This window comes from Erigeron canadensis, chromosome 6 (genome assembly GCF_010389155.1).
Source record: "Erigeron canadensis isolate Cc75 chromosome 6, C_canadensis_v1, whole genome shotgun sequence".
Classification (NCBI taxonomy): Eukaryota; Viridiplantae; Streptophyta; class Magnoliopsida; order Asterales; family Asteraceae; genus Erigeron; species Erigeron canadensis.
In genome coordinates, this window is record NC_057766.1 from 36413827 (window position 1) to 36433313 (window position 19487).

Here is a 19487-nt window from a genome sequence, read left to right on the forward strand (position 1 = left end):
AATTTATTTATTAAGTTAAATAAATGAACATAATCAATGTCTCATTTAATTCATTTATGGTCCATTTAACACTTTAGGTTAAAGTTGGAAAGAATATTTATACGCTTATTTGAGAAAGAAAGTATTTGCTCATGTCTCTCATAATAGTTGTTCTCTTCTCATATGTTTGGTATTGAAGTTCTTATGAACACTTTTTTTACTTTGGATAGAGACAAGATTATTTACATTTTACTTTCTCCATTTTGGATAGCAACAAGATTATGTACATTTTACTTTCTCCATCCCCGCTTATGCAAAAGTTGGGTACGATTATTGGAGGTAGTGGTGGTGGTTAAAGTCAAAAAGAAAACTAAATGGATTGCTGTCGATAGTTGGTTAATAAAAACTAGTGAAAATCTTAGAACAGGTGCAAAAATAATAATGCGTATAATAATGCCTTTTATATTATAAAACAATGATATTTGTCAATGAGCTTCGTAATGATCTTACTAAGCACTGCTATAAGTGTATAACGTACATTTCAAAGTTTATATCAACAAGAAACTAATGCCAGGATGGAGGGAGAAATAAAAACTCTATTAAAATAGAAACTTGTTTGTATGAATTCGTTAGTGTTCAGACTTCAGAGACATTAAAGTTCAATGTAATTTATACAGTGTTAGTTCTGTTATGTAAAACACAAATCTCAGAGAAAAGGCTCTCCCATGAACATGCTACTACTAGAATGACTTGTAAATTGCAATATAAAAGTAGATATTAAAGAGTTTCAAATCTCATCCCTGTTGGCTATAGGATTCGTAAGTGAGAGTCAGGTAACCCTTCTACAATGACTTGCATATTGTGTACTTCTAAAATAGTATATACTAGACAGAAAGAAAACTTGCATAAATAGTTACATAACTTTTTAATGGAACTTCACATCATTACTTATCTCTTCGTAGTTGCACACTTGGAAATTAACATGAATACACAAGAATATATGGCAACAATTAACTAATAAAATGAATAACACAAAACTGCCCTTTAACACACTAAAAACATGTACTAGACACAAGAATTCCACACACCAAGCTTACAAATCTGAAATATCTAATAACTGATCTCCATAATCATCATTCTGATGATGGAGAAACCAATATGATCATCGATCAAAAGAATGCAGCTGTCTATAAACTCTGCTTTATGCAGCAATTGGTGAATCCTGCAAAACAAAATTTATTTGTTAGTTTAGTTGGGATAAAGGTAAAATGAAGTTAAGCATACAAGTCATAGACTACATATATGGTTCTTTCAGTGTAGCTAGAGTTACCAAAACGATTGAAATGTAATCATAGTTAATGAACTAAAGAACCAGCATAACAGTTACGCGTCAAACTTTTCCAAAAGTACTGCTGATGTGATACTTATGCAAACCATTCTATTAATTTACATGAGAACACTATTGAAATTGTATAATGCATAAGCATATGACGTTTTCAATACAATATGCACATAGTATTATCAGATTTATTATCAGCTTGTACATAGACTCACATTTGCACACAACATTGGGTTTTGGCTTACTTCTATTACTTGCAGTTATTTCATTTGACTTTTCTTATATGTTTTATTTATTTATTGCTTTTACTTATTCTTTAAGTAAAATGTTTTGAAGTAGTGATTACTTAAGCCATTTCAGTAGTATGGTAATATAAGCGAGGTGACTGCCACATTCGTATTTATGAAAAGGTCTGACTTTCAACAATCAATGGTTGACCTTAACCTGTCTTAAGGAACGCTTGCAAAAAATTTCAATTATGCCAACCAAATTGGAAAACGTCAAAGGAGGTCATCTAATTTCCAGATTGGTGTCATTTATACCATAATATACCACGAATGAAGAAGGCATCCTTGATTACAAAAAGTATGCTGATGAAAACCCTTAAAAGAAAAGAGCTTGTATGGTTCGAGCAAAATATAACTTTGAGTTGAAAAACAGGGGGAGGTGGTTTCCTAGTCAACCTCGGGAGACGGGGACTGGTTTTTATTTTCTATTTTTATTTTTTGTAGGGGTGGGGAAGGCTACATAGGGAGGGGGCACACGAGAGGAAGAGGCATCATGTATTAAATTTGATTTTTCAAGCTGATAACTACACATTAATAACAAAATTTAATAAAACTTGCATATATACCCATGAACTTTGTAGGATTATTCATCTAAATTATAAAATTAAGACTTGATCTAAATTGAAATGAATGCTATATATAGGCACTTCCCTAGATGGTATTATCAGGCACTCGCATTTCTATTACAATGGCGTCAGATTCTACTAATCAATTCAGTAAGAAAATGTATATACCTTTGCCGTTAAATTTGAGACTGCCAAGTTCCATTTTTGTCTAGTTTTTGTTCCTGCAACCTGCCCAGCCTTTGTCACTTTACCAAAAGCTCCATTCAGCCAAGCTGCTCCAGCGGTAACATACCTAATCACAACCAAGACAAACAATACGAAAGGTACATTAATAATTCATATATGGTTAATAATCACATAGTTTAAGATTAATAATCAGCATTAACTATAATGGTGTCAATAGTCAAACACCCAGAGATCAACATCACCAACTATTAGTAATGATAACCATCAGCAAGTAGTAAATTTAAGCTATAACTTATTGAAAAAGAAAATATTGAAATTTTATGGAACATTTAGATAGGAACATGAAAGGAGTAAATGAGAAAGTATACGAACATGAAGAAAACCAAACCTGCTTGATTTGACGGCTGATCCTGTGTCATTTAGTTTCCTCTCAGCAGCCAATATTGCAGCCATTGTTTTGTCCGACACTTGAAGTTTTTGATCAACAGACTTAACTTTCTCATTTACCACAGAGACTCCAACATTAAATTTCTCTGTAAGCCTAACTCTCTTGTCCAGAGAATTCACCCTGGCAGATGCATTGGCTCTCAGTTGATGCTTTTCATCAAATGCTTTAGCTTTATTTACAGCATCTTGCCTAAATGCTGAACCTTTTGCAAGAACACTTTTAGCAACGTCTTGAGCTTTACTTATGTATACTCTTCCACGAGGAGAAGTAGTGTTGGCCTGTTTAACGGGTAGAGAGTTTAATACCACTTATCAACTCTATATAATTTTATTTAACTTATAATTGAGAGAACGAGTAGGTATCATTCATTTGTGGCAACTTGTTCAAAAAAAATTAGCATTTGTTATTACAAAGTAAGAATGGTCGCCAGTTGTATTCATGGATGCATGCATGCATGCATATATTATGATAGCATAACCTATTCACCGTGGAATATAAATTATTTTAAATGTAGAAAGAAAACTAAATCATAAACGCATTCTAAATTAATAGTTGACTGGAGTCGTATGTAAGCTAATACCTCGGCATGTGAGGAAGGGCTTTCTGAAGCCATTCTCATCGCATTATCTACTTCACAAACTTCCTGAAAAAAGTGATATTGCAAAATAAGTTCCAAACCCAAAGAAAAGCAAGTAGATTCATAAGCCCAGTAATAATTATACCTGACACTCGGGCTTTGGCACATAATTTTCCACAGAAGTAATGCTAACAATCTGATCCACAATAGTTGCTCCCTATAACATATACATAAAGTATAAGACTTTCAAATTTCATGAGATAGAATGTCATACCATCTGCTTTACAATGACAATGGACTAGTATAACACTCCGATGTTCAAATTAAGTACTCCTAATTAACCTCTGCTCTATACGCTCTTACAAATATTCCAAAAAATATTGTAGCATAGCCAATCCAGTATGTTATTTCCAATTTTTTATCATTCTTAGAGACTAAATTGTCATGATACATATGTTCAGTCACCATACGGGGGAAAGTTGTAGGTCTAATATTTATAATACTAATTGTATTGGAGTTGCTAATAAAGTAAAACCTTTTGCATAATAAAGTCAATATATGTTAGTAGCCTTCTTATATTAAACTAGCAATTATGGCCCCTTTGCTTTTGGATGATGAAGATAACCCATACCTTTATACATGTTGCAAAACTAGGAAAGCAAAACAACCATAAATACACCAAACAAAACAATAGTAACAATATAAAATCATAAATTTGTTAGTTGTGATGAAGTTAGATTATTACAATTGGAGCATTCTTAAGTTGGACAACTGCTGATATTATATATTTAGTCAAAAATCCTAGACTCAAAAACCAGAGAGATATACATGTCCATTTTGCACTCTACACTGATACAAAGACAAACAGAGCTGTACATCTGACCGGCAAACACACAAGTTAGGACAATATAAATTCTAGAAAACTAAGAAGTGGACACGGTAAAAGAATACAGACTGAAATTAAAATAAAACCGAACAGCCCTTGGGTAATGGAAATCCAACTGCCTAAAGTTAGATAAACATTAAAAGCATGGACATGAAGTGCTCAAACTAATCAAAAGCCAACTAGTTAGTGGTTATGTGGACCCAAGATTTATATAAACAATAACAATTACGTAATTACTGATCATCTTGTAGTTTTATCCGGCATAAAGACAAATGCAACGTTAATCGGCAAAAAAACATTGCCAATAAAATATTTTAAATTATTGACTCTAGTTTAATAGTTTTGGAATTTTGCTGATGTAATACAAGGATATGATCTCAAAGTGATAGAGTCTCCGGATGACAAAGTGGAATGAATACGCAGCTACTTTTTTTGTGGTCATACTTTGTTGACTAAAGTAGTTGCAAAATTGACATGTTGAAAATTCTAATTTTGAAAGAAACCGCAATAAAACTTTTCATATTCTTTTTTTAAAATATTAACATGTATAACCAACCATATAATTCCAATACATAAGTCATCAAAACATCTCAATATCTAAAGGTATAAAACAATAATCTTAATCCAAATTTTACCCCGTGACCAAACAAAAAGTCCAAGTATCATCGAAGCAGATTCTTGCAACACTGCTAACAGATTTACCCCTGACAATATTAGAATTGACATCACAGCTTCTCATGTAACCTAAAACCGAAATGGCGTTTTACGTCTTTACTAACATCAGAATCTTCTAAGGTTATAAAGCTTAAAGCCGGATTCTAAAGGAAATACTACCGAGTAGATAAACATAATTGAATTATTCTTTTTATGGAATAAAATATACTCCCTTAGTCCCTTCTATCCTGCATTAGCTGTCCAACTTTTACTTTCACAAACAACAAAGAAAAAAAAAATCTATTTTATTGTCAAATTGTTATTAATACAAAACAACTATTGTTAGAAAAAACCTTCAATACTTACAGCTAATACTTTAAACAAACAAAACAATTTCAAAAACCCAAAAAATCAGTAATAATATTTACTTAAACATTAAATTAATCAAATTTTAGCTAGTAGTACAACAGGAAGTATTGAAAAAAAAATATATCCAGATATTTAACAGCTTGGTTTATCAATATTATAACAATAATATCTACTTCAAACTATAGATTAAAAATAAAAAAATAAAATGAGAGAAATAATTACCGATAGCAATAATGCAATTTCAAGAGCTCTGGGATCTTTAAAAGTAACAAACGCAGTTTTATTTTGTTGTGAATCACTGTATCCACAAAAAAACAACCATCAGAATCAGTATATAACATGTATCTATATCTATATATATAACTTGAAATAAAATTGAAGTAACGAACCGGCAGATCTGAACGCTTTCAATTTCACCGGAAAAGGAGAAAAACTCGTGGATTTCTCTCTCGGTAGCTAGATCTGATAGATGACCTACCTGTACTGTTCTTGTCTGTCAATCAATCCACAAATCAATTCAACATATACATATATATGAATCAGTGTGTGTAAAAACTGAAAACAAGTTCAAACTTACCTGCATTATACTTTACTTTGTGTGCCCAAAAAAGTGTATGTAATTCCAGGTGTTGAGAGAGAGAAATTAACAGATAAGCAGCTTGTGAATATATGCTGATGATAAATGGAAATATTTTTTGGGTTTATATATATATTCCAGCCAGTTTGTTAAAATAAATAGGAGTATAGGGTTACTTTGATAACCAAGCATTCAAGGCACAAAGATTCTTTGCTGATGTGTTGCTTTCTTTGCTTCCATTTTGTATTTCTGGTCCCTTTTCTTTTCCTTACCTTACGGTATACTCCTTAAGTTTAAATCAGTTTTAATCGCTTAAGTATAATAAAAATAATGAACATGTGGTGTTGATTGGATTTTTTTTTCTTTTATTTAGATTGATTGATTGATTATTGAGAAAAATAAGTTTTTGATTTAATAATATGTTAAGATATTGACGTGGCTTATTAAAATTTTATTTTCCTATAAATATTTAAACATAAAACCTCTTGCTATTGCTTAAATCATGGCTTAACATATAGTGCCAAATACATAATAAGCATATACATATAATAACATTAAATCTCAATCATTCTTTTTTTTTCTCTCTCCTTAAATCTCAATTATTCAATTTTCTATCTCTCATCTATAAATCATTTTATTCCTCTAATTAATTTAAACATCTCTGGTAAAGATGTTTAAATTAATGAATAAAGAATAAAGATATTTTGTGTAGTTCAAAACTTCAAATCATCTTTTTTTTTAAAAACAAAATGTTTTATAAGATAATATTATATATTATTATTAGCGTGGGGTGTATTTTACCAAGGCTTGAATGAAATAAAATGGATGACTAGCGATGTCTCATATATCAGTTCCTTTCATTTATTCTCACCTTTTTTATTCTTCCTCGCCTTTTTTCCACCTTCACTAAAATATCTCACCACCTTAAGTCCTTAACCACTATTTCCCATTCAAATAAAGACAAAAAAAATAACAAATAGTAAAAAAAAAGGACAAAAAGAAAGAAAGAGAAGCCTGTGAGGAACTCGGGCACCACCCTCCCCAATTCCGTTTCCACCATTAGATACCTATAGGGTGGAATGGTGTGCAACACGGTGATTGACCAGTATGCCTTTGTTCCGGGATACACCGTTCATCCTTAATTATATTATATTAATATATTATGTCATATATATCAAAACCGAATATTAAATCTGAAATCTATGTACAAAAAAGTCGTCAAAGACAAAGAAAATAAATACTCATAGACTATGAGAGGATCATGACATAATTATAGTCTTTCACGATTTTACATGACTAAACTTTTATACTAGTATAATTTTAAAAAAAATAACAATTTCGAGTTAGCAAAATCAGTTTAACACCATCCTCAACCCCAATGTGTTCTTCAGTATTAAAGCTCTTTCGCATCGGGCCTTGGTGTTCCAACGTTGGACCGCTGTCACAAAAGAAATGATCGGTTTTGAAGATCTTTTTATTGGGCAAGCACGCGTTTAAATAAATGTAGTTAACCAATCTTAACTTGTTTCGTGTCTTGTTCTTATAGTCTTTCCATGTGTCATTTACATAACTTGGTAATAAAGATGAGTTGCAGTTGACGAACATGGAACTGTCTAAGTGTCTAAAATGCAAGACAAAATGGAATGGATCAAGTAATCTACTACTAGCCATACAAAAAAAAAAACAGTAATCTACTACTAATGTGCTGGAATATATGCATGAAAGACTAAAGGGCGCGTTTGATTCACAGAAAGTTTTTGGAAGGAATGAATTCTTTTGAAGGAATTGGAATTAGAATCGGAAGGAATGGAATTTGACGGGATGTTTTTGATTTTTTGATAATTCAAGTGACGAAAGGAATGAAATTCATCCCTCCATCCCCAAGGAATGGAGATTCCATCAAATGATGGAATGTTTACATTCCTACGGAATGAGATTCATTATTCTTTGAACAACCAAACGCACTAAGGAATGGAATTCAATTCCAATTTTATCAAATTCTGTGAAACAAACGCAGCCTAACCCTCTCATGAACAAAAAGTTTTACAAGAAAGAAAGACGACCCTTATATTTTGTCTAACTTGGATTTTATGATGTGAAAAATACATACTTTTATATGGTTGTATTGTAAACATTATATACAACCCTCATATACAACGGACCGCAAAAGGCTGCTTCGAAAAAAACAAACATATATATTTTGAAAATGTGGCCATTAACCCTCATTTGCACAATACAACACATCAGGCTTGTGTTTTTTTCGGATATACAAGATATTAAAGGTTTACTTTAGCGTTAAAAAATAAGAATGAAATGTAATCAAAAAGTATATGACTGTTGAAAATAGAAAGTGATTATCTCTTAAACCTTAATAGAGTGGCGGCCCTGAGAATTTTAACATCCCGGCCGAACAAAGAAAATTATGCCCCTAACTTTAACCAAATTCAAATATATAAATAACTTTTTTTATAAACGATAATTAGCATTATAATAGAAAATTATATATGCATAATAAGATCATAATTTTAGAATTACATACCATAATAGTTACTTATTTACCCGATGATCCATGAAGCTCTCCTAGCATTCTTCATATTAAATAGGTTAATTAGTTCTTTACAATTTATGTTCTCTATGTTTTTGTTATCAATAACTATCATGGCCAATCCACTAAGTCTTTCTTGAGACATTGTTGATCGAAAATAAGATTTCAATAACTTTTAACACATCTTTTAACATATTATACATAAAAATTTTAAAAATTTATGTCCCTTTAAAATTTATGCCCCGGCCGAGAATCGAGTTTGCACACCTTCTAGACCTCCCCTGCCTTAATGTATAATGACGTGACAGTTTAAAAAACGAAACATGGTCTAATACAAAAAAGAAAAAAGAAAACTCAATACTTTTGTAAGAAAAATGATAAAGTTTCTTAAAAATTAGTCAAAAAATCTTTATAAAACTATAAGAAGGTGACATGTGGTATCCACTAATTCTCTTTTTTAATTTTGCCTTTTGATTTTTCATGTCTTTCATCCAATAATTAAGAAGATTGTTAGGCTATTACTCTATTAGTTTAGGATAATTTATGTTTCCTTTTTGTAAATAGCTTTTTGATCATTGACAACACTTAAATACTATAGTCTTGCTAAGTTTTGGTAACTCATTTGATAACATTAGATTAAGGAAACAATAATCGAAACCTCAAAAATGTTTAATAAATTTTGTTGATAAATCCATTCCAAGACATAAAAACAACTTTGAAGAGGGGGAAAAATCTGATTGGTCGCTCCTGAAAAGATTTTTTTATAATCTAAACGTAAGGAATTGAGAAAATGTTATTCAAAGGGAAAAATCTTCCTATACTACTAAAGAAGGAAACTTAGTGACATAAGAAAGTCCTAATTGTCAAGCAACGACACTAATCCGTACTAATCTGTGACATAGGTGATGATGAAATTAGTGTGTATTTGATGGTGTTAAAAGTCTATGCATAGATTTGTTGAAAGAGTTAAGTGGTGATTCTATATATTACCTTGCAAAGTTTTTTTCCATAAGATTTTCAATTCAATTCTTTATATGAATCATCACTTACAATTTATGTGTAATATATTGCTTTTGATCCACTCATGGGCAGCGATGAGATACATGTGAAACGAGGAAAAGATGAGGTGAAGATAGAAGGCGTATAGATAAATACCGAAAGGTATGGAAAGTTTTTATTACACGAGATTAAATTTCTGCGTTATACATATGTTGCTTCTTTTTTTTTTGGTCACTAATCGATAAACTCGTCATAAAATATAACATAGCGGATGTAAAGAATACTTACAGAAGCTAAATAGCTAATATGTTCATGCACATTTATGCACCCCCCCCCCCCCCCAAGCCCCCCGCCCGCGCGGCTTTCTGATCATCTTTTATTTATTTATGTATACGGAATTTTTTTTAGATATGAACTTGTTGACTGAGGAAACCATAGATGGAAGAGGCAGAGACATGAATCAGATAATGAAGGTGTATGTGATTATATCTTTTTGTAATATAATTGGAAGACGTGGGAGTTTTGATTTCAATCTTAGTTCTTAAAGGTTTTGAAGATTTTCATAGGTTTGATAACATAATAAGCTTTAAATAATTTTCCATATGGTTTTTATTTCAGGCAGATGAATTAAAGAGGATGATTTTAAAGGCTTCAAGGAAATAGAGCATCTTGAGAAATGAAGGTGATGATTGAAAGGTATACCTTATTCGAGCTATATAGTGGTGTCATCACTTATGTTTTAGAAATAGATTTTTGAATTAGTATATAAAGGCTACTGTGAATTCTATTGTAATAATAAAAGTTGTTATACTACCATGTAATTACACGTTTCAAGTTTTAGTAACCCGTCTTCTTAGTCGATTACACCGACATTGCTGTGTTTGTGACTTTTTGCATTTGCATAGTATTTACATTGTTAGATTGTATGTGTTCATTTAACTTGAGTTTGTCTCACTTTATGGAATGGCAGATGCAATGAGTTTGGATTGAGAAATACGAAGTAAGCAAGTACTTGTCATTTAGGCCTGTTGATGAGAGATCATGCCTTACCTTTTTAGCAGTGCGGAACAAAGGCTAAGAATGTCTTCATTTCTTCATTGGCATCTCATGATGTAAGAAACCTATACTATACTTATAACCAAGTTGAGACAATAGGATTTGGTATCATGTTTATTACTGGTATATTTTGTACCCTAATGACCACAAATAAGTAAGTTGTGCTACAAAAGGTTAAAATCATGACATTAAATTCTTATATGCTTTAAAATTATAAATCCAACTTTGACTTTAGAAGTCAAATTGGAAATAAAGTGTGGAAAATGTGAAAGTTGTGATATTGAAAGCTTTGCACCCTAAGGATTCACCACAAATTTTTCAAGAGGTAGTTCGTCACTGCTACGTAAATCTTTTGCCTGCCAATTTTGTATGTTACATATATCACGGAACACTAACATCAATATGACTATTGTTTTCATTTCTACCAGGTTTGTTACTTTAACTCGATCAATTCTGCAAGTGTTCTTTTCTACAAGGTTTGTTATATATACTATATTTATTTTGTGTATGTGTGTATATATGTAAAAGGACAAAAGACATATATTTTTTATGTACACTTGCAAGCTTAAATGGTTAGGGAGAAGCATGAATGATTGTTAAAATGTAATTTTATGTTCATACTTTCAAATCTAAAATGATGGAATTTCAAAATGTAATGTATGGAATTCCAAGATTTGGTATTGGCAAACAAAGTGTGGGTTTTAGCCTGGTCCATAATCATTTGCTATATGATATCAATAAATTGGTAACTAATTTTTAGATATTTGGAGTAATTTAAGCTATATTAGTTCTGAATAAATGGTGTAAAGCATTTGGCAGAGGAGCTAGGGGCTATGAAGTTGGGGTTAAAACTACTTCAAGAAAGAGCAATCTTCTTGAAGCTTTTATGGTTCCCATTTTCAACCTAATGCCGAGTAGAGGATATCAAGAGCTTGCAATACGCCCCTCTTCTTCACCAGGTACCCGTTACACTTCAATGAATAATCTATATGATTATTAGGCGGTGTTTGGATCTGCCTTTTTAGTTTTGGAAATGATTATCTGCAGCAACTTTTAATATTTGGATAAACAAACAACGCTATTGATTATATTTATATTTAGAGGTTGAATGATTAGTTTTCTTTGGGTGAAACAACACAATTTATTTAATGATAAACTTAGAGGGTAAATTGCATTAGTTGATAGTGTACGGTAGGCAGGTGTCCTTTCTAAGTAATGAACTTTGTATCCAACATCAAAGTGCATGAAGGTTTTAGGTAGCTGAATTATTTATTTATGTTTATCATGATGGTAAGGTTATTGTCAAATGCACACAAATTTTGGATGATTACATTGATTGGTGTGTTAAGATTTATATATTAGATAAAGATAAAACCCTTCCAGATGGTCAACAACGATGATTGCTCTTTTAGCTTTAAAAATGGTACATTTGATCATAAAGTGATAAAATTTGGTCCTGAATCTGAATGTATCATTTGTATTTTATAAAAGTGACATGATGCACAAGTTGGGTAACAAGTCCAGGTTTAAACATTTTTTATTTACATCCTTTGCAGGAGAAATGGTCACATTTTTGGTACATGTTTAGTTCAGCAATCCAAAGATATGGAGGCAACCAGCAAAAAAGATGACGGAGGTAGCTGCAATGGAGGAGGGTTGCCTTGCGTGTTAACAAGGAACAAGACAAGAAAGCTAAATTAGCTTGGATTTGGGTCAGCTTAGAGTTGAATCAAGGTCTTAGGTCAGATTGAATTCGGGTCAGCTTGAATTTGGGTTAGCTTATCGTTGAATCAACTTGGATTTGGTTAAAACTGAAAGTATGAGATAATGCCTTTCCATTGTGCTTAATTTTAGTCGATCTGATTGGGATGATTGTACATTTTCACTTTTGAACTCATCTTTTGCTTACCTCTTCTACATTCCTACAATGATCCACTTTTGATACGAGTACATAATAAGCACATAACTTGCCAGTTAATTGTGTCATGTTATTCCAATTAAATTGAGGTATTGCATAAAGATTAATCTGGTTACAAAAACAAATATACTTTACTCAAATTTTAATTCTTTCGCCTTATCAAATATATCGAATAACAGATTTGTTTAACAGGCCCGCGTTTTACGCGGGATTTAAATCTAGTAATCTAGTAATACCAGTATAATGAGATTTAACTAAGCTTCATTCATATCTTCTCTTTCCACATCATTACAAGTTTACAACTGGCCACGTTTTGACTAGGAAAAAGTGTGTTTCATACTACACCCTTGTAGTTTATTACATGTTAAAATACACCCCTTTGTTCATGTTTGTTCCTATTTATACCTTATACTCCGTATTTAGTTTTGTAGATATGAGTATATGACTGGTTAAACGGTCGTTAGAACATAATAGAAATAAGTACTGAAAAATGCTACGAAAGACGCTGTATCCGATTGTTTCTTTGCCGCAATTGACCAAGGATATGACCTTTTTGCTAACTGTGTTTATGGTTGCCTGGTTTGTTAACACAGATATGATATCCTGGCTTTTGAATATATAGGTCATAGGATTACAAACAAGTTTATATATACCATTCAGGAAGTATTTGACCTTGCATCAATCAGAAACAACTCAATTTTTCTACACGTTGTACCCTGAATTTATACTTTTAAATTCCATTGAATTTCTAGTACATAGTAATGACATAACAGGAACAACAAAACTCAAAATAACATAACATCAATCATCAATCATAGTTATTGAATATCAATTAATGTATACCATAGACTCGATCCCTCTTAAAAAATCATCCTCACTTAGCACTGGCAAGCTCGGCACGAAGCTTCTTGGCGGCTGTAACCATGTTCTGTAGGGCTGGCTTGACCTCACCATACTTACGGGTCTTCAGCCCACAGTCGGGGTTCACCCACAAAATGTTGGTCTCCAACACTGCAAGCATCTTGTTAACTCTGTCATGAATCTCTTCCATGGATGGGATTCTTGGAGAGTGGATGTCATACACACCGGGACCAATTCCTGCACCGTACTTGACTCCCTCACGGAACACTGAAAGAAGCTTCTCGTCAGATCGTGAGTTCTCAATCGTGATCACATCAGCATCCATGTTGATGATGGAGTGAATGATGTCATTGAAGTTTGAGTAGCACATATGGGTGTGGATCTGGGTGGTGTCAGCAACGCCCACGTTAGTGATTCTGAAAGAGTGGACAGCCCAGTCCAAGTAGAAAGCATGCTCGGCTTTCCTGAGTGGCAATCCTTCTCTCAAAGCAGCCTCATCAATTTGGATCACTGTGATTCCAGCCTTCTCAAGGTCCTCAACTTCATCCTTAATAGCCAAAGCAATCTGGTAGCAAGTTTCAAATCTGAAAAGAAACAAACAAGAATCTCATGTTTAGCAACCTTCTTTATGGAATGATTACACGGATTTTTTGGTTTTTTGGAGGTTTGCGACATAATAATACCTGGGCTGGTCATTACGGACAAAGGACCAGTTGAGAATGGTGACTGGGCCGGTAAGCATACCCTTCATTGGGCGCTTAGTCATTTCCTGAGCCATGGAGGACCAGAAGACGGTCATGGCCTTGGGTCGGCTGACATCACCATAGATGATTGGTGGCTTGACACAACGAGATCCATATGATTGCACCCATCCATTGGCGGTGAAGGCAAAACCAGATAATTGTTCACCAAAGTACTCAACCATATCGTTTCTCTGAAACATTAGATGCATTTCAGACATCAACCAAATGATACTAATTAAGGTGAAGGGAAAGCATAATATATTTAAATTTTAATATAAATATACCTCTGGCTCTCCGTGGACGAGCACATCAATGTCAAGTTCTTCCTGGAGCTGGACAACTTTAAAGATCTCCTCTTTAATGGCCTTAACATACTCTTCCTCAGATATCCTATAGTAAACACGGTTTTGGTGAGAACATGTTATTAAAACCATCTAATTATGACATCGTCAAGCGGTATAACAGTTCTTTGAATTACTCACTTCTTAGCCTTGTACTCACGGCGAACTCTCCTGAGCTCGATGGTTTGTGGGAAAGAACCAATAGTGGTGGTGGGGAGGATTGGAAGGTTGAGTTTCTTCTGTTGGGCATCAAGTCTGGCGCTAACATTGGTGGCACGACGGTGGTCAGAACCCCTCAAAGCAGCAGCCTGGAAATGAAAATAAATCAATTGAGAATTTATTTAACTTTAGAATATACTGCAGCTATATGATCTCTAATATATGAAGGGGAAAAGAATCTGCACTTACAGCCTTCTGAACGGCTTCATTTGTCACTCTTGGAGAGGACTTCCTTGAAGCCTGAGCAGCAGCATTAGCTGAGAAGTATGCCTGAAAAGAAAGCAGAAAGTTCGTCACACCCTAATGAATTTATTGAATAATGGATTTCAAAGCAAACACAAGCCAAAAGAAATACCTCATCTTTGTGGCCAGCAAGAGCCTTGGCCAATGCATTGACTTCAACGACCTTTTGGGCAGCAAATGCGAGCCATGATTTGATTTCATCATCCAACTTGGTCTCATTAACAAGATCAACAGCAGTGTGGAGGAGTGAGCAAGAAGTGGAAACAACAAGCTTATCTGCATATGCAAATGCCATGTTTTATGTTAGAATATAAAGGCATTTAACCTTATCACTAAAAAGAAATTTAGATTAGAAGGGAAAAAAAAAAAACCTTTTCCCACAACAGCCTCAAGAGACTCTAGAAGGGTGAGAGATCCAGCAAGATCGTTAGCCCAAATGTTCCTTCCATCAACAACTCCAGCGAAGAGGTATTTGCCTGATGGGAAGCTGCTTTTGATCAAGTCAAGAGTCTTTTCACCACGGACCAAATCAAAAGTGAAACCAGTAACTCCAGGCAAGGAAGTGAGGGTTTTGAATGCTTCAGCTGGAACGTCGGCAAAGTAGGTTGCAACAATAACATCAAGACCAGAGCAAGCTGATTGTAATTCAGAGTAGGCCTTGGTGAAAGCTTCCAATTGGTAGGCCTCAAGATCCTTCACAAGGGTAGCCTCATCAAATTGGATGCATGTAGCACCAGCTGCCTTCAACTCAGCAATGACTTCCCTGTAGAAGCAATTCTAATTTTAATGAAACTATTCAACTTTATCATTAATGATGGAAACTGAGAAAAACAGGCGTACTTGTAGATCGGAAGGATTTTATCAAGAAGGGATAGAAGATCGAAGGTCTTCTCAACACCTTTAGCAGGTTTTGATAGCAATAAGTAGCTGACGGGTCCAACAAAAACTGGAACAGTGTCAACTCCAAGCTGCAAAACGGTGATTTACATAAACAACAAGTTTACTAAATCGTATTAAAGAAAAATTCTAAAAGAAAATGTCAATAGCACATACAGCCTTCGCCTCCTTGTATTCAGTCACGGCCTTGTGAGAAGCGTACGAGAATTTCACTTCAGGGCCCAACTCTGGGACGATGAAATGGCTGTGATGAAAAAACATCAACAATTCTCCATTAGTATTACAATCGAAACATAATGCAAAGCTTCAAAAAGATAGAGCAGGGGGATGTAACTTACTAGTTGGTGTCGAACCACTTAGTCATTTCCATAGCAGGGACAGAGGCATTTCCTCTGGCCATTGAGAAGTAAGTGTCGAAACCAATCTCACCACCGTTCCAGTTGTACCTTGAAGGGACGGCACCAAGCATGGCAGTGGTGTCAAGAACCTGGTCATAGTACGAAAAGGTGTTGCTTGGGATGTACTTGATGCCAGCATCAGACATCTGTTTCCAGATGGATGACCTAAGATCAGCAGACACCTTCTGCAAATCCTCAGCAGTGCTTTTACCATCCCAGAAAGATTCAAGAGCAAATTTCAACTCTCTCTTGGGTCCCATACGGGGATAACCAACAATGTGAGATGCCATTGTCCTGTTCCACCACAAGTAAAAGAATTTAGCAAATATACGTATATAACCAGATAGCCAACTATCTAAATTCCAAAGCACCATCACACTAACTGAAAATAACTGTTATCGAAATTGATCCTCTAAATGGAGTATATACAAAGCAAGCATGCTATGGTAACTACATCCTAAGATGTACTATGCTCCAAATTTGATCATACTACAAATGCATTCTACACACATAAATAATCTAGGTGACTAGGTGGAGCCAATTATATGATGTTGAACCTATTTTTTACTCTTTAATGCACTGAAATAAGTGCATTTGGCATAGAAAAGTAAGGACATCAGTTGCATCAAAGCGTAAAAGTAGGAGCCTCACTCTTTCTACCCTTTCTACTAAAACCTCACCGTATAATATACAAGCTGATATCCACATAACTCTTTATCTACTTAAGGTTGTCGGGATGTGCAATTTGAAAATTATTACATGATATTAAATAATCAGAACAAAATTATCAACTGCTATAAAACAGGTTGTTAAATATAAGGAAACTTTACATATATCCCCAACTTTAATTGCATATTTGCATATATCACCAAAGCATGCTTCAAGAGTATTGTATTAGTGCACTAAAACTTGCACTTCAGGGAAAAATGTACTCATACAACTTAGGTTGGGGATAAATGAAATCCTCCCTTAGATATAGCGTTTGGATCTAGTTTCAGTTTGAAGTCATAATCAGTTGTTTCAGTATTAGACAAATAATGACTATTTAGGTGAAGAACAGGTAAAATACTAAAATGACCAAAAAATGACATTATTGTTAGAAAATAAGAAACGTCTTGTAAAATGGAAGTGAAATGCCACCAAATTAAGTTAAAAATAAAGGTACACAGTAACACAGATAGTATTATTATTTTACACTTATATAAGTAAGTCTGTTGCTATGCAGGAAACTGATTGACCACTAAGTAATCAAATAACCAGAAGCAGAATTCAGTTTATATAAACATTATATACTGATTTGGGTCAGTTTAAAAGACAAATAATCCAACACCACCATGGTGTATGATTTACCTAGTAGTACTAATAAAGTAATAAGTAATAAACAATATCGATACTGCCTCAGCAATGCAGTAAATCACATTAACTTTTACACCAAAAGACCATGCCAAAGGTTTTTGAAGATAAAAAACTTGGGTGAACACCTATGCTGATGTTCTAACCAGAAAAAAACAATTTACATGTACAAAAAAGTGAAAAACTACTGTACAAGTGTATTGTTATGGGCAATCCCATGATCTATGACATCTCACATTATAACTTCAAGATATATTTTATGAAACTCATGCCAATGGTTATCTCGTTCTTGCATGTGCTTCAACTAATTGAGAATAATAGTGTTCTATCCTTGAAATATTAATATATGAAGGGAAAACTTAAAACCACAGATAATGTCAAATTTCCAATTGCTATTGAAGAACTGTAATGTAAGAACAATAAAAGATACTTTATATCACTGCTTTCCAAATTAAACTACCATTTTAAGCAAAAATAAGACATGTACAATCAACGGGCTTTTGCCCAGAACTCTTCATGGTGACCCGTCAACCAAGAGGTTGTGGGTTCTAGTTCCGTGGTGGACAAATTGTATATATGTGGATGTATTTAGTCGTATATAGGCATAAAAAACATGAGATTCATCATTTCACACCTAATAAATAAATGTATCTTCGGGGACGGAAGAAGGCTACAAGTTGATGGCTTTATGGCAAAGCAAAATCTCAATGACCGAACCAAACTCATTTAACTACATAAAAATGAAGAAGAAAAACGAAGAGCCAATAATAGATCAATAGCTCCCAAAAGTTCCAAAACCCTTATAAACCATATCCTATCCTTTTAGCATTAGCATACATTATTCATATAAGAGAAAAAAAAAAAGTATCCATGTACCGACAAAAGCCACCATCCAATTACCAGATCATGTGATCTTCTTAATACTATCACATTTTTACACACATATCATAAAAATATCTATTCAGGCCTACATTGCATATACAATATATGTATAACATATTCAAATCTATATCGATAATGAGAGATGTAATCAGATCATGAGCAATTATATGGAGATCTAACTAAAAGAGATTACTTAGCATTTTCAAAATTCAGTTTAGTTTCGAATATAAAACCCCTGATTAGTCCAAATTGAAGTGAATACATCATACATATACACATTATATGTATGATGATCAACTGCGTACCTGTAAAATGGAGTGAAGGAAAATCAAACAGAGTCTCGCCGGAGACTGTAGGGATTGGTGAGCAAGGGGAGAGAAAGAAGAATGAGTTTGTTGACACAAATCAGAGTGAACGGAGAATGAGTGTTATTTATAGAGGGGATTTTGATAAGGGGTTGGTGAGGGTGATTGGGTGGGTGAGCTGGTTGTTGGTTAGATTAGATCTATCTCTTTTCACCTTCCCTTTTTAACCAATCCCCGGTTAATATTGATTTTTTTTAATTTATTTTTTTAAGTAATATTGTTTTTTCTTTAACATTTTCTTTAAATTACTCATGAATATTTATTAGAATTATATATTACTAGTTAATCAATTCAGGTTAACTAATAAACGCTTTACAAATAAACCGAATGATACCCGGGTAGCTTTAAAATATGTTGTCATATTAAAAAGTATAATAGCAGCGTTAAATAAGTTGAATAGTTGTGATAAGTTATTATGTAAAAAACGAAACTAAACGGAAACAATAGTTGTGTAGTTGTGGATACACATTAAAACACATTCGGTTGACAAAAACAAAAAGAAAAAAAAGGTTATATGAAAAAGAGCAACATAGCTTTCGGCTTATTATAACGAAAAAATAAAGTGATTAAAATCTTACATAATAATATGGACATTTAGTAAAAATCTATATTAATGATACATATTTAGGAAAAAAGATATTTTGAAATTTAAATAAAAAAAATATGATGATGTCATAATTAAATTAAAAGAATGTATGATAATACAATTTTTAAAAATTCTTATGTCATCATAATCTTTTTTTTATTAATATAATAGATATATTAAGAACATCCATAATAAAAATGTTTATAAAAGCTT

The 19487-nt window shown here is 33.2% G+C and overlaps 2 protein-coding genes across 2 annotated transcripts; both read right to left on the minus strand.

Moving 5' to 3' along the window:
• Positions 1 to 880: 880 nt before the first annotated feature.
• On the minus strand, positions 881 to 6009 carry LOC122603425 (binding partner of ACD11 1). The gene is made up of 8 exons (XM_043776122.1): positions 5869 to 6009; positions 5681 to 5784; positions 5514 to 5589; positions 3528 to 3599; positions 3386 to 3448; positions 2746 to 3083; positions 2340 to 2463; positions 881 to 1201 (listed from the first exon to the last, which is right to left on the minus strand). The coding sequence occupies exons 1-8, from the start codon at positions 5872 to 5874 to the stop codon at positions 1181 to 1183; spliced, it is 804 nt and encodes a 267-aa protein (XP_043632057.1). The 5' UTR covers positions 5875 to 6009; the 3' UTR covers positions 881 to 1180.
• Positions 6010 to 13098: 7089 nt separating this feature from the next.
• LOC122606330 (5-methyltetrahydropteroyltriglutamate--homocysteine methyltransferase) lies at positions 13099 to 18735 on the minus strand. Its single transcript, XM_043779282.1, has 11 exons — positions 18629 to 18735; positions 16029 to 16382; positions 15847 to 15934; positions 15634 to 15761; positions 15165 to 15556; positions 14906 to 15069; positions 14740 to 14820; positions 14473 to 14639; positions 14275 to 14380; positions 13931 to 14181; positions 13099 to 13831 (listed from the first exon to the last, which is right to left on the minus strand). The coding sequence occupies exons 2-11, from the start codon at positions 16376 to 16378 to the stop codon at positions 13261 to 13263; spliced, it is 2298 nt and encodes a 765-aa protein (XP_043635217.1). The 5' UTR covers positions 16379 to 16382; positions 18629 to 18735; the 3' UTR covers positions 13099 to 13260.
• Positions 18736 to 19487: the final 752 nt, after the last annotated feature.